Source organism: Monodelphis domestica, chromosome 5 (assembly GCF_027887165.1).
Source record: "Monodelphis domestica isolate mMonDom1 chromosome 5, mMonDom1.pri, whole genome shotgun sequence".
Classification (NCBI taxonomy): domain Eukaryota; kingdom Metazoa; phylum Chordata; class Mammalia; order Didelphimorphia; family Didelphidae; genus Monodelphis; species Monodelphis domestica.
Genome location: NC_077231.1, coordinates 36269057 through 36284970, shown reverse-complemented (window position 1 = coordinate 36284970; position 15914 = coordinate 36269057). Strand labels below are relative to the sequence as shown.

The 15914-nt window shown below is 44.1% G+C and overlaps 1 protein-coding gene across 1 annotated transcript; it reads right to left on the bottom strand.

Moving 5' to 3' along the window:
• Nucleotides 1-312: 312 nt before the first annotated feature.
• BCDIN3D (BCDIN3 domain containing RNA methyltransferase) lies at nt 313-7198 on the bottom strand. Its single transcript, XM_001374476.5, has 2 exons — nt 6912-7198; nt 313-2675 (listed from the first exon to the last, which is right to left on the bottom strand). Exons 1-2 carry the CDS (start codon nt 7149-7151, stop codon nt 2085-2087), a joined length of 831 nt encoding a protein of 276 aa, XP_001374513.3. The 5' UTR covers nt 7152-7198; the 3' UTR covers nt 313-2084.
• Nucleotides 7199-15914: the final 8716 nt, after the last annotated feature.

Genomic DNA, 15914 nt, shown 5'->3' with positions numbered 1-15914 from the left:
CCCTGTATTACCGAAATGCTTGGCATTAAGTGAAAATTTAATAAATGTTTGTTGACTGACATTAAGATTTAGAGCTGGAAGGAATCTTAAAGAGCTAGTCTGGGGCAGGTAGGTGGCTCAGTGAATAGAGCACCAGGCCTAGAAGTGAGAGGTCCTGGGTTCAAATGGGACCTCAGATACTTTTTACTGTATGACCTTGGGCAAGTCACTTAACCCCATTTGTCTGGCCCTTACTGTTTGTTCTTCAGCCTTGGAACCAAGACACTTTGTATCAACTCTTAAAAGGTTATTTAAAAAAAAAAACAACAGAACTAGTCTAACTCCCTTGTTTATTTATAAAAGTTTCATTGATGTCTTTTTTTAAATCAGTCATTTCCGGCTACACACCCTGTTCTCCTTAGGGAAGCCTTCCCCAGTTATAAAGAAAAACAGTTAAATAAAACCAACTCAAAACATGGCCCAGTCTGATAGAGTATGTATGCCTCTTCCTGCACTCTCCCGACTCCTCCAAGAGAAGGAAGGAAGTGTACTTCCTCATTTCTTCTCTGGGGTTGAATCGTCATTATAAAAACCGTGTATGGTCATTTTAGTGGCTTTTTCACTTCCATTCATGCACATGGGGTTTTTGAAGCTCTGTGTCCATACCACCTGAATTCCTCCTTTCTTCATGCACAATCACTCAGCACTACACTCATAAACCCTTGTTTGATCATTCCCCAACGGATGGACTCCCACCTTGTTTATAGGTGTTTGCAACCAAAACAAGGTGCTCCTATGAATACTTTCATAAATATGGGGCCTTTCTCCTGGCTGTGTGACTCTGGGCAAATCTCTTGTCCCCAATGACCCAGCCTTTCCAGATCTTCTTGGCATCGGGCTCCTCCACGAAGGCTTTCTCTTCTGAGGACCTCTGGCTCTGGTCATCTCCTCCTTGCAGCGTGGCTCCCGTAGTTCTGTTCGTCTGCCCCCTCTGCATTTATACATACTGGACCTGTTCCTATCCTTTAGACTCTCGCACTGTGTTCTGGAACTGACCATAAGACGGGGAGAGCCCCACTGGGGCAGTGTAACGGATCTGTCACCCACAGACACCCTGTTCTGGCTGAGTTACCTCTATTGATAGCCTCTCGCTGAAATCTTCCTAGAAGAGTCGGGTGTTCCCTTGGATATCCCAGGATCGCCCTTTACCCATTAAAAACCCCACATTTCAAAACAAAGCAAACTATGCTATTTTTATTGATTTTACATGTTGACTTCATAATCTGTATCTATTGGTTCTGGCATCCATTTTCAACTAATTGCATTTGTGTGGCCTACACGTCTTTGTGATTTGGACCTGGTCTTTTCAACAGAGATGAGATGGCTTTCCCATAAACCTCTATTTTAGTTAGACCAATAAATCATCATTCCAAATTACATTGTATGGCTCAGTATGAAGCTCAGGGATAGAAGACGATAAAAGCGAATCTTTGTCCGGGCTGGGGAAACCCTCAAGAAACTAGACCGAATCCAAATAGCATCAATTTGTGTTAGGGTGGATCAGGTTCCAGCTCATCCACCCTCAAATACCCTCTGCCTCATGTCCAAACTGTAATGGACACCTCTGTATTGGAAACTTCAGGGCTTTGTGATTTGGGTTTCTCCTATTCATGATCTACTCCCAAGCAATGGGGAACAAAAATAATTTATCCTGACCATTCCTCTAATAATTTTTTTAAACCCTTACCTTCCTTCTTAGAATCAATACTTTGTATTGGCTCCAAGGCAGAAGAGTGGTATGGGCTAGGCAATGGGGGTCAGGTGACTTGCCCAGGGTTACCCAGCTGGGAAGTGTCTGAGGCCAGATTTGAACCCAGGACCTCCTGTCTCTAGGCCTGGCTCTCAATCCACTGAGCCACTTAGCTGTTCCCTCTCTAATAACTTCTCTTGGGTTTTGATGCTACCTCGTTAATAACAGTCAAGGAGAGGATGACCCAGGAAGCTCCACAGCCAGGACAGTATCGTTCTGGTTTCTCTCCTCCTGCTTCTCTATCCCTCCCACCTTGTTACTCTAGGATGTTAATAAATTGTTTTGTACTTCTTGATCACAGGGATGGGGGAGGCTCTGAGGGCTGGCTTGCCTTGAAGAGCAAAAGGCTTCGGGCCCAGTTAGTGCTGCCAAAGCAGCACACCAACTCCATGCCATGGTCATTGGTAAGAATCTGAATGATCCGGTCAGCCATGTCACCACGAATGGCAAGAGAATGAAAGTGGTCAAAGTGATGGCGGCCTAGCTTTCGTAGGCGCCTGGCCGCTGCCCGGTAGCACTTCCAAGGCTGTGGTTCAACCAGGAGGTAGCGGCCGAGGGAGGCGAGATGGGCCAGGAATGCGAGCAGGCCGCTGTCCCCGTGGTTCAGATGGATCCACATGGTAACGGACATACAGAAGACGATATCAAAGGCGGAACGGCCGAACCGGTTCAGGAAGGAGCTCAAAAGGGGCTCCCGGGCCTGAGGGTCCATGATGTCCAAGGCAACAAAGGACATGGCTGCAGGAAAGGGGCAGTCTTTCTCAGCTCGATCCACCAGGGCAGGGTCAATGTCACAGCAAAGGAAGCGAAGGTCTCCAGGGGAAACTGGACAGATTTCTCCCTCGTCACATGAGAGGAGGTGTCTGTACAGAGCCGTGCTCAGCTCCTGTGGAAATCCAAAAGAGCACCGTCATTTTTCAGCCTCCCCCCAGGGATCGGGAAGAGAAGCAAACAGCTTTCTTCCGTCCGGCGCACCAACCTGGCCACTACAGCATCTCACACGAAAGGATAAGAAGATTTGTAGCCCCAGAGGGCAAAATGAGAGGCAGTGGATGGAAGCTGCAGACAGGAGGAGTTTGGCTACAAGCAGAACTATCTCCAAAAGCCAGGTCTTCCCCTTCACTAGAGATCTTCTATCGAAGGCTGGATGACCACTTCTGTGGGAAGTGTGGGAGGGGGATTAGATGGCCTCTCAGGCCCTTCTGACTGAGATTCTGGGAAATGATTCTCATAGTAAGCCAACTTATGGGACCGTGGGCTATTACTGAGCTAGTTTGTGCACCTGCAAAGAAGAAGCTGACTGTTCAGCAAGCGATAGCTACTCTGGAAGTAACGCACTGCTCGACTATTAGCGCCGACCTAGCTCCAACTTGAGACTAGGCATCCTGCAGAGAAAGCTTTTCCACTGCTTGGGTTCTTGATGCCCTCCAGTGGACACAGCTTGTCATGAACTGTCTGTATGAGACGGAAGGTTTAGATTGTTTGAGGGAAGAGAGGCTGAGAGAGAGGCTGAGAGAGAGAGACAGAGAGAGAGAGGGAGGAAGGGAGAGAGAGAGAGAGGGAGGGAGGGAGAGACAGAGGGAGAGACAGAGAGACAGAGAGACAGAAGAGAGAGAGAAAGAGAGAGGGAGGAAGGGAGAGAGAGAGACAGAGAGAGAGGGAGGGAGGGAGAGACAGAGGGAGAGAGGGAGAGAGAGACAGAGAGACAGAGACAGAGGGAGGGAGAGAGAGAGACAGAGAGAGAGAGAGAGGGAGGGAGGGAGAGACAGAGGGAGAGAGGGAGAGACAGAGAGACAGAGAGAGAGACACAGAGAGATCCTAGAAGACAATAAAAACAGTAATTCATGTTTATGTTATGCTTTAAAGTCTACAAAACATTTTCCTCACAACAGCACGTGGAGGCATAAAGTGCAAGTATTATTGTTGTTCAGTTGTTTCAGCCATTTCTGACTCTGCTGGACCCCATCTGGGGTTTTCTTGGCAAAGATACTGGAGTGGTTTGCCATTTCCTTCTCCAGATCATTTTACAGATGAGGAAACTGAAGCCAACAGGGTGAAGGGACTTGTCTTGGACCCAGGCTCTTCTTCCTTCAAGTCCAATATATTTCCTACTACCTCACACTATTTCAGACAAAGTGTGACTCCCCATCCGATGGAAGAGACCTCAGACCTTATACAAGCGCCTCATTTCCCAGTGAAGTGAATGATATGCCAAAGGATAAACAAACAATAAGAAGCAAAGCGACATCCAAACCCTGGTCCTCCAATGAGGACAAATCCAACATGTTTTCCACTACACCACCACCACCATCTACAGAAAATACCTCTCCATTCTCTTTGATTCCATCCTTCAAGGTTCATTGTGCTTCTTCCCATCACTTCACTACAATTACCTTTGTCTAGTGAAATCCAACAACTGATGGACTTCTTAGTCATCTTAGTTCTTTAGACATCTTAGTGTCTCTCAAATCTTGGAAATACAGTCCAGGATACACATACTGATAGACTGGCTCTATTCATCTGATATCTTAAAGTTGGCATAATAAAAACCAAGCTTGACTAGGGACATTTCCCCCATCAAATCACTGCCACTCACTTTTAATTTTTTTTAAAAAACCCTTATCTTCTGTCTTACAATCAATATTACATATTGATTCCAAGGCAGAGGAGCAGTAAGGGCTAGGAAATGGGAGGGTCAAGTGACTTGCCCAGGGTCATATAGCTAGGAAGTCTCTGAGATCATATTTGAACCCAGGGCCTCGTCTCTAGGCCCGTTTCTCAACCCATTATGCCAACAAGCTGCCCCCTCACTTTTTAAATAGCACTACTCAGCCCTGTAGATCATCACCATAGGCTCAATATTTTTACTTCTGGCTTCTTAGATTCCAAATGGGATAAGTTGGAAGAATTAGTTTTGGAGTCAGAGTCTTGGGGTCAAGTTTCAACTGTATTTACTAACTGTGTAGCTTGACCAAGTCTTTTTATCTTTCTGGGACTCAATTTCCTCATCTACAAAGTAAGGATAATAACCCTTGTACTAACCACCTCCAAAGATTATTGGGATTAAACCAGAGAATATACATAAAAATGCTTTGTAACCACAATGCACCACATGATTATCATGATGACCAATTAATTCAAGTGCCAACATGCATGGGGAAATGAGGATTCTCCACTGCCTCCCCCAAATACCCTCAAATCAAGTCCCCTCCCCTCAAGCAGCTTACATCCTAATGATCAAGCTAACAACAATATGTCCTCTGCAACATTTCTCGAATCTCTCCATTTCCAGTTATGATGCCAGCCCCCTGCAACAAGGTCCTCATCCTCTACTTCAGAGGCTTCAAACACTGTGGACCCCTAGAGAACCAGATTAAAATGTAATTGGGAAAGATTTCACAAAATAAAAATACCATAAAACATAAATAACATTACATTTTATACTAAGTCAATCCGTGGCCTGCAGGGATCCGTGTGTACAGATTAATGGTCTCCTGTTTCTGTTTGAGTTTGACACCAATGTTCTATTCCAGTCTACAATCTCTTTTGAAACCTTGGGCTTAACAATACTTTCCTTCTCAAATCCATTGTCCTCAGATCTTTCCAACAGTGTTTTCCTGTCTCACTTTACTGTTTCCCAGAATTTGCTTATTCTTGCCTTTGTGCATTCCTGTGTATCATGCTTCCGGCACAGAAGGTGGCTCCCACCCCACTACAAGTCATATTTCTCTTGCCTTCAACACCTGAACAGTTTGTTTTCTCTTCAAGGTCAAGCTGGTTGGAATATGAATTGAGAAAAGGAGGGACGAAGAAGAATATAACTTTTTGTGTGCCTGTGCTATCACAGCATTGGTTCTACCATAGTTTTTCCAGTGGTAGCAATTAATGGGTTAAAAATAGGGTTATGAATGCATCAAGGATATGATTAGAATAAAATACTTGGAGCCTCCCTAGCAAAATTCACAACCACTCAAAAGTTTAGCCTAATACTATAATTTCTTCATCCAAGTTACTCATATGTACAGTTGGATGGGCCATCAGTCCAATGATATGGCTCATCAATTCAACTATCATGGAGGGACACTGCAGAAAGACAATGAACTTGTCCTAGAACAGGAGGAAGAGAATCGGTGAATAGTCTGGATGGCTGCTGGGAAATTCTACAGTGATCCTTAGTAATCTACTAATGCCATATGACCACAAAACATGGAATACCACAGCCATTTCACAATCGAAATCTAAGGTGAACCAATGAGCACACAGGAGGTGGGCATAAGCAAATGGCAGTATATTGCCAAGCAAGAAGTTACATAAAAGATATCAACCAGGGGGTAATTGGTGGCTTAGTGGATAGAGAGCCTGGCCTAGAGATGGGAGGTCCTGGGTTCAAATCTGGTGTGTGATCCTGGGCAAGTCACTTCACCCCCATTGCCTAGCCCTTACTGCATCTCTACCTTGGAACCAAAACATAGTATTGATTCTATTCTGGAAGTCAAGGGTTTGTTTTTTTTTTTAAGGTATCAACCAAAAAAGTATGACCCAAAAAGCTGGTAGGCCAGTCAGAGCAAGGGTCTTGGACAGTGGGATAGAGTGCTGCACTGATATCTATAGAATGAAAGAATTATTCTATAGAGGACTGAACAGAAGACACAAGAATCCAACAGATCAGAAGGCAGGAAGAGGCTGCAGAGTGAACATAGAGGGGCACGGAAGGCTCGAGTTCGAATTTAGCCTCAGATGAATTCTAGCCGTGTCAGCCTGGGCCAGCCACTTGCTCTGTTTGCCTCAGTTGCTTCAACCGTAGAATGGGGATAATTGCATCTCTGTCCTCCTCAATCAGGAAGCATTAAGTGCCAGGAGCAGGGGTAAACCCAAGAGGGTCCCTGCCTTCCAAGGGCACCCAAAGCCCAGGGTGGTGGCGTGACGGTCATCACTTGGTAAGTACCTGGCACGTGGTAGGCGATTAAGAAATGTTCGCTGCCTGATCGCCAGGGGGAACAAACCTCCGAAGAGAGAAGTGCCAGGGAACCCATAGGAGGACCACCTACAATTAGCCCCGCCAGCGCCGCGCTCGCAGCCCAGGGCGGGGCCCGAGCATGCGCAGAGCCCTCCAGTTACTCACCCCCGAGTTACAACCCACATCGAGCCCCAGCAGCGGCCGAGGATCGGGGCCCCCCGGGGGGAAAAGCCGCTGCAGCAGTGCTGGGGGCAGGAGGCGAAGTCGCTGCTCGGGCGGGTGGAAGCGGGAGTAACATGGGAAATTTCCGTACGGAGCGGCCCCGGGTTCTGAGAACCCCAGTTCGGCCGTCACCGCCTTCTCTTCGGCGGCAGGCTCCGCCGTCTGCAGAATGGGCGCCGCCATTGGCTTAGGACCGCCGGGGTGGATTCCCCGGAACCGGAAAGAGCGGAATTATCAAGCCCGGGCACTTTGGTTCTGGGCTGCGGCACGCACGGGCTTGTGCCTTTGCGCATGCGCCCTTCCTCCCAAACCGGAGAGATTACGTAATGGAAACACAGTGGTATAGTCTGGGTCTGCGTTTCTCCTTAATTCAAATATTAGTGACCCCTGCCCAAAGCCTACAATCTGCTTGCTTGCACATTACTAACAGGAATAGAATCAATGAATGAGTAGTACTAGTGCGCGTCTCTCCCGGCCCATTATTTCTGGAAGGAAGGTCCCTGACACGCTTGACTTTAATCCGGGTGCCTCAGCCTCATCGGAGCTTCGGTGCATAGCCCGAAAGAGGAGACCAATAGCGCAGGAGCCCTGGTTCTTCCAGGAGGAATGCTTAAATGGATTTAGGGGCTCATAAGTTTGGGGATCCCAGCAATGCAGGCTGCTACTGACCTGAGAATTCGGGGCAATAATATATAATATGTATAATATATTTTGTAATTATAATACGAATAGAATAACAATAGCTGGCATTTATATAGTGCTTTGATATTTGCATTATTATCCCCAAGAGTCCTCATAGCCACTTTGTGGGTGGATGTGATTTTTATCCCCATTTTACAGTTGAGGAATTTGAGGCTCATGGTTGACATAGTTCCCAAAAAGTGTTGAGATCATTCCACACACTTGCCATATGTCCTTCACCACAGAGGGTCTGTCCAATGTTCCAGAAGTCTTTAATATTTACTGGCATTTTGGGGGCATCTAGGTGTCTCATTGGATTGAGAGCCAGACCTAGAGACAGGAGGTCCTGGGTTCAAATGGATCCCAGACACTTCCCAGCTGGGTGACCCTGGGCAAGTCATTTAACCCCCATTGCCTAGCCCTTTCTGTTCTTCTGCCTTGAAACTAATATACAGTATTGATTCTTAGATGGAAGATAATGGTTTAAAAATATGTTATATATACAAGATACAAAGTATACAATATAAAATTATATATACAAATTATATATTCGGATACAAATTATATGTTCTATATTAATACAATAAAGTATATATAGAATTACGTATTATATATATGTTGGCATTTCTAATGTACCAGTGGAGCTTTCTGGCAGTCCACGATTCATTTCTTGCCCTCATTGGATGATGGGCAATCTCTTCCTAGACTGCTTTTATTCCTGTTCTTCCTCATTAGTTATGTATTACAGCCTATTCACACTCACTATTGTAAGGGTTAAATTAAATGGCTGGACAATAATTTTATGAAATTATGTGGTTGCCAATACTTATATCTTGAGTCAGAAAATTTATTTACAAATATTTTCAAATAGAGAGAGAATAATAAAGAAATGTGAGGAGAATAGCACCCTAAAAGCTCTCAACCAGGAAGGCTGGTGGTGAGTAACCACAGGACCTTCTCCAAGATGGTATCTAGTCTCTTAGGGAACTAGGAAAGTAGTCAGCCTTTCACTCACCCAACGAATAGTCCAGGAGTCAGAGTCTAAGTTGAAGCTGAGCTCCAAGCCCATGATCCAAGCTGCAGTGCCCAGCAAGCTCCCTCGAAGACTCTCCCAATTAGAAGACTATCTCCAGAAGACAATCTCTTCAGACAATGTTCTCTAAGACCATCTCCCCAGACTGAATTCAGGGCTTGCTTTTATGGTGACTCCTTGTCTCTGCCCCTCTTCACAGGGGCCAATCACAGTTTCCAAAATTGTCTAGCACTGCCCAGGGGGTTCACAGTTCTGAGGATGTGAACTCTTACAAGTTACTGAGTGATTGAGTTTCTGAGGGTGTGAATTCTTAAAAGAACAAGTTTCTGACTGATTGAGTTAAAAAAAGGGATGGAGCTCTTACAAGTATCTTGCTGGCTTCTCACCTATCACCAAGTAGGATGTGAATTCACTAAGTGGTTTGTGAGCTCCTCCACCTAGTTCAAGCTTGTGTTGATTCAATCAAAAGGTAGACAAAGGAGAGTTAATCCTGTCTTCACAATCTAGGAGGTACTTAAGTTTGGTTAACCAAAGTGTTAGCTCCAACTAGGCAAAGAAAGGTTTCCCTTTCACAAGTATAAACTTGAACAAAGAATTCCCTTTTACACTAGCATTCCATGTTATCTATAGAATAATAAATTTTTAATTCTTCAGGTATTGTTACATTCTTTGTCTTTCTGCCATTGAGGACCACTTTTAGAAAGCTGGTATTTATTTTATTATTATTATTTTTTAGAAAGCTGGTATTTAAAAGACAGGATTTGTCTTCATAGGAAGCTCGGAATCATTAAAAACGTTTTGTAATTTTCCAAAGGCCCTCCACTTCCTGGAATTATGTCCTACTATAACAACTCTTTGTCCATTTCTATTGCCACAGACATACATAGTGATGGGCAAGCTCTGTAGTTTCTTCCAAATGCATGTCAGTGTTTCCAGAGAAAATCCCTTCATCTTGAAGTTTGTTCACAAGTAGTACACAACTTTGGGGAGTATCACAAGGCATATGGAACGGCCTCCTCTGGTGCTCCAAAAATGCAATAAGATAGATTACAATGGGATCTACAGAGAAAGTGGGGGACAAAGAACTCCACAGTGTTTCTTGCCACTTGGGGTCTCATTCCTCATACAGAGGTTGCCAGATACCATCACTCTTTCTTTGGGTTTGATTCATTCCTTTAGTCAGATCTCACATTCGCAGATGTCCATTCTTAGAGATCCACCACCAACTCTCTGCTGTGGAAAAATACCCTTTCCCTATTCATTCCCCAGCTCTTGAGCCCTCCTCCAATGTGTTTTATCTGTATGAGCAGATTACAAGGCAATACATCTTCAGTGTGATGTTTACCTAACCAGCCATTCACAGTAATGACCTAGATCTCAAACACGAGTTAAACAAGAGACAGATTAAAGCAAATGCATAAACAATAAAATACACCACAATGCAAATAAACCCAGATCATGTTCTTCTACTAACACAGTAGCTGTGGTGAGGTAGACCTGTGTGATTAGGATCTCTCATGACTCTAGATTACACGCACCAACATTATCGGCCCATGCAAGATCTGCATCACACAGAAGTGCGTCTCCGCTCACTACCTGATCAATGATGCATGGTGCTTGAGTCTGATTCAGATGGGCTTATTGAATAGCTCTCTATGACTGAAGAACTTCTCTGCTGGAACAGAATGTTAGCTCTTAATGTGAATAGCCATTCTCCTTTAGCTTAGCTCATTCCATCTCTCAGAGGTACAAAGGCTGGATCAATCACTTACTCATTCCCTTGCTGCCTGATCAGAATGGAGCTCACAGCAACACAATTCGGGATGTTTCTTGAGGACAGCTTACCAGGATGCCCTAGGAATTCCCAAACCCTCTCATCTTTTCCTTATGCCAGGGATGTTAAAGAAGCCCTTCTGAAAATCTTAACCTTTTTCTACCTCTGGGTGGTGCTAAAGGCCAATGGTCAATATTGGAACTGAAAACTGCAGAAATTCTTGTTTACTGAAATCTCTGTCTATCTATGTCTGTCCTTTCTCTTCTTCTTCCTCTTTTCCTCTCCTTCTCCTCCTTTTCTGTCTCCTGCTTCTCTTCCCTTACTCCCTCCCTCCTTTTCTCCTTCTCTCTCTTTTCTCTCCCTCTCCCTCTCCCTCTCTCCTTCTTCCTCTTCCTCTCTCTTCCTTTCTCTCTCCCCTTTCTCCTCCTTCTCATTTTCTTTTTCTTTCTCTCTCCGTCTCTCTCCCCTCCACCCCCTCCTCTCTGTGTCTCTACCCTTCTCCCTTTTTTCCTCTCCCCACTCCCCATCTTTCCCCTGCTATGTTTTCACATCTTGAGTTTCTCTGGGCTAGGGTGTCTAGAGGGACAAACTGGAATCAGAAAGACCTGAGTCCGAATCCAGCCTCAAGCACTTACCAGCTATATGACCCTGAGCAAATCACCTAACCCTGTATGCCTTAGTTTCCTCTTCTGTAAGCTGAGCTGGAAAAAGAAATGGCAAACTGCTCCAATTATCTTTGTTGAGAAAACCCCAAATGGATTCATGAAGAGTCAGACACAAATGAACAACCAAAACAAATGAGTTTGATCTAACTAGGTTTGGTTTAGAGGTTTGGACCAGTGCTGAACACAAATTATAGTTGACCAGATGTTAGGCTACACCAGCAATTTGACTGCTTTCTCAATGTTATAAACAGTAACTGGATTTATTTCTCAAACACGGGATGGGCCAGGGTGAAGGTGTCCCTAAGTCTAACAATATCTTTCTCCACCCCATCAGTCTGACCTGCGAAGGTCTCTTTAGTCCCCAACAAAGTTGGGGCTAATCTAACGACTCTATCCCACTACCTAAAGAAAATCTAGCTACCTAAATCCTGACTAGCTGTCCCACTAATGAATAGAAACAGCAGACAATCTGTCAGGTAAAGACAGCTAGAGGCCAGAGGCCTGAGCCAAGGGGGTCAGATTTGTCTTTAGGATACTATTGCTGGGTCTTCGAAGCCCCCCCACCCCCGAGAAATTGTCAGCATGGGAAAAGATGCCCTGACTCCCAGGAGCACAGAGGTTTCTTGCTCACAGGAACCTTCAAGATTTGTTCAGCCACCTCCTTCAGTCAGGTAAAAAATGGTCACAGGAAGGAACCCTCTGCTCCCCTCCATGTCCCATAATCAAGGGACCCCAATGGTCCCCGAGTGTCACCTTTTAAGTGGTCCTCCCATTCCAGAATGGGGTCCACAGAGTTCTGTGCATGTGCCGGGCTCTGCAAAGTCACACACAGACCCTTGCAAATCTCCCATCTGTCTCTTTCTATTCTTCACAACAAAAGGGGTTTCTCCTTTGTTGCAACCTTTTGCCTTCTACTCAGTGCTTTAAATGAGAGCCTCTGATTCTCAATGACTTGCTTTTTTACTTCAAAAGTCACAGGTTGGGGCAGCTGGGTAGCTCAGTGGATTGAGAGCCAGACCTAGAGATGGGACAACCTGGGTTCAAATCTGGACTCAGACACTTCTAGCTGTGTGACTCTGGGTAGGTCACTTAACACCCGTTGCCTAGCTCTTACCACTCTTCTGCCTTGGAACCAATATTTAGCATTCATTCTAAGACAGAAGATAAAGTTTTAAAAATAAAAAAGGACCTTGAAAAAGGGTATTCCCTCTGGATGCTTTTTCATAATTTACAGAGTAAACACAACGAGATCTTATATTCTCTACATCTTTCAGGAAAATGTGAAAAAATTTAGTAAAAGCACTAAATATCATCCTTGGTGTCAGCCTGATTGTTCTGCACTAAAACTTTCATTTGAGGATGCCTTCAATTTGCACGTAGACTTATTTAAAGAATTTGTAGAGATCAGAGAGTAAGCAGTAGTTCATAATGTTTTCCCAGATACTTTTTGGGGTGTCAAAAAGGTCAGAGACCTCCCCACATACCTCTGCTCTCTCCTCGTTCTTCAAAGACCTTGAATATTGAAGGTTTTAGTTCTCGCACAGCTGTGGCTCTTCCAGCAGGGATATCGTCTATATTCACTTAATCCAGCCCAGCTACTCCTTCCACCTTCATTCCCATCTGATACCCATCCTCCCGAGGGCACTGGTCTCATGTTTGGTTGGATTTGAGTTCAGGCTATTGTGCAGACAACTGTATGTAAGTACGTATGTGCAGTGGGTGGATGGACTCACGTAGATTTGGCTGAAATAACATAGAGCTTCATGGGGTGGATTCAGCACCCAAATTCAAGTTTTCACAGTAGCAAATCTTTGCACAGATTTTGGATGTTCAGGAATGTCAGGAAGGGTGACCCTTCCTGAAAAATAATGAGTAATTTAATAGAAGGAATGATGGGGGGCATTCAGAGTCGGCATCTAATACTAGAGGGCTTACTAGCTATAGAGCCATGGTTTGGACTCTTCCTGTGGGCAATACAATTAAGTCATCTGAGCCTTACTTTCCACATCTATAAATGTCGGATGATATCTCTTGTCCTAAATATTGTGAGGAGCAAAGGGTTTTGGAAACTTTAAAGATCCATATAAACGATGAATTATTATTATTAGGAGGAGGAGGGTAGAGCTGAATAAGTCCTAGGTTGACATGGCTAACATTAATCGATAAGCATTTTTAGATTATTTATTTGTTTATTTTTAAACCTTTACCTTCTGTCTCAGCATCAATACAGCTTGTGTGATCCTGGCGATGTCAGAGCTCTTATTACTCTTCTGCCAATACTTAGTATTGATGCTGAGGCAGAAGGTAAAGGTTTAAAAAGAAGAAAAGAAAATGCTCTAGAGAAGTGTCGTGTTTGTAGACTAGCCAGGAGGCTAGTATCACTCCACTGATCTCTGATTAGGGGCAGCTAGAAAGCACAGTGGATAGGGTACCAATCAGGAGGACCTGGGTTCAAACTTGACCTCAGACACTTCCTGGTTGTATGATCCTGGACACTTAACCCTGACTGTCTAGCCTTTGCTGTTCTGTCTTAGAATCAAGGTAATTAAAGGTTTTTTTTTTTTTTTTAAGACAGCTCTGACTCTCTCTAGAAAAGAGAGGAGAGCAGAAGCTTCCCTGCCCTGAGTGAATCCTAGGAGTGACAAATGAGGATGCATATTAAAACTTCTTTTTTAGTTAAACTGAAAATATTAAGAAAGAAAACTATTCCTCTTACTTAGTCCTCCAGACTTACCTGAAGGAAAGAATGTTCTCAGGACTTAATCAAACTCCTTAGGAAATGATAGCCACCCCCAAAGCTCCCCCCCCCCTGCCCCCGACCACTTGGACCCAACTTCCCTGTTGTAGGAAAGGATGTGAAAGATTTTGGGCCAAAAAGGCTATTATAGATAATGCACACAGGTAGCAAGACTCAGAGCTAATACTGTTAATTAGCAGTCCTTTAGATGTTTTTTTCTAAATTCTTCCAACAGAGAGAGGAGGAATTTTCCTTGTGACCTCTCTTGGAGAGGTCTAGAATTTATGAGGCAGATATTGTGAATTGCTCCCAGGCAGGGGCCAAGTCCATCTTGAGGATTCACTGTTCAGGAAAATAGTGCAAGTCACATTTCCAGTCTTTGCTGTCACTTCTGTGTGGGGTCCAACAACACCAGGTGGAAGGAAGCCACATGGAAATAGCATTGTGGTCAAGTTCACTTTTGGGATGGAGGTAGGGAAGGAAGCTCCAAATCTGGTCTCATCTGTTTCCTTCTCTTCAAGGATTCAGCCTCTAGGTGCACACATCACTCTTATGTTCATCCAGGTCACCAATGAGACAGAAACTTCCTCACCTGATTGCTTCTCCCAAGTAAATAGTCTAGTCTGCTTGTTCCTTCTTTCAGCAGATTCTCTAGAGTTGCTGGCCCTTGAGCTTGGGCGCCATCTTGGTTTCAGTAGCCCACATACAGGTAAGTCATCCTGGGGTGAGACTGATTTGAGTTTTCCCAAGTTCAATTCTTCCTTGTAGGTTGGAAATCTCTGATCCATTGGCGTAACCATATCCAGCAATGGATCACACTTGGAACACTTTGTTTGCCCTAAGACCAGTGAAGCATGTCTGCTGTACTTGGGGATATCTTATACCCTGAAATACTTGTTCTGGTTTAACTATATTTGCTTCCCCAAGTTCTATTGTTCTATTGTCTCTGCAGTTGACACTCCATATTGCTGTCGTCTTACTGGGGCACTGCCTCTGACATTTATATCCCCATTGCTTAGTACAATGGCTGGAATATAATAGGACTCTATAAATACTTGTTGACTAATGCCCTGATGGGTAAGTGCTCAAATGATAGGAATGATAGTTTTTGAAAGAATTGAAAATGATTCAAACCATGGGAAAGACTGTTCCAAATCACTAATATTAAGAGAAATTCAAATCAAAATAACTTTGAGCTTTTGCTTCAGATCCAGCAAATTGGTAAAGATGTCAAAAGGTAGAAAAGTCATCCCAAAGGAAGACAGGTAGAGCTACAAACTATTCCAAAAATTCTGGGGAAAAATTGGGAATTATGCGGGAAAAGTGACTAAAATGGCCAAAACTTTTGATTTAAAGATTTCACTGATGGGTATATAGACCCAGGAGATCAAAGACAGACAAAAAGAAAATACTTTAATTAAAAAAACCCAACCCTTACCATTAAAATTAATACTGGGCATTGGTTCCAAGGCAGAAGAGTGGTTAGGACTAGGCAATGTGTTCAGTGAATTGCCCAGGGGATTGTATTTGAGCCCAGGCCTTCCTTTTTCTTGGTCTGGCTCTCAATCCTCTGAACCACCTAGTTGCCCCATATCAATTTTTTTTTTTAAACACTTACCTTCTGTCCTGGAGTCAGTACTGTGTATTGGCTCCAAGGCAGAAGAGTGGTAAGGGCTAGGCAATGGGGGTCAAGTGACTTGCCCAGGGTCACACAGCTAGGAAGTGTCTGAGGCCAGATTTGAACCTAGGACCTCCCATCTCTAGACCTGGCTCTCAATCCACTGAGCTATCCAGCTGCCCCCCCCCCCCAATTTTTTTGTTGTTGTTGGTAGCAATGTTCTGGAAGGAAAGTGGCTGCTCATCAACTGGCGAATGACTAAACAATTTTTGTGATATGGGAATATAATATAATACTATTGTTCTGTAAGAATTTACAGATATGAGGAATTTGGAGAAAAAAGATGAGACTTGTATGGATTTATTGTGAGTAAGAAGAATCATGAAACAATATGTACGATTACAACATACACCAAAAAAATGGTCAAATTAAACCAAA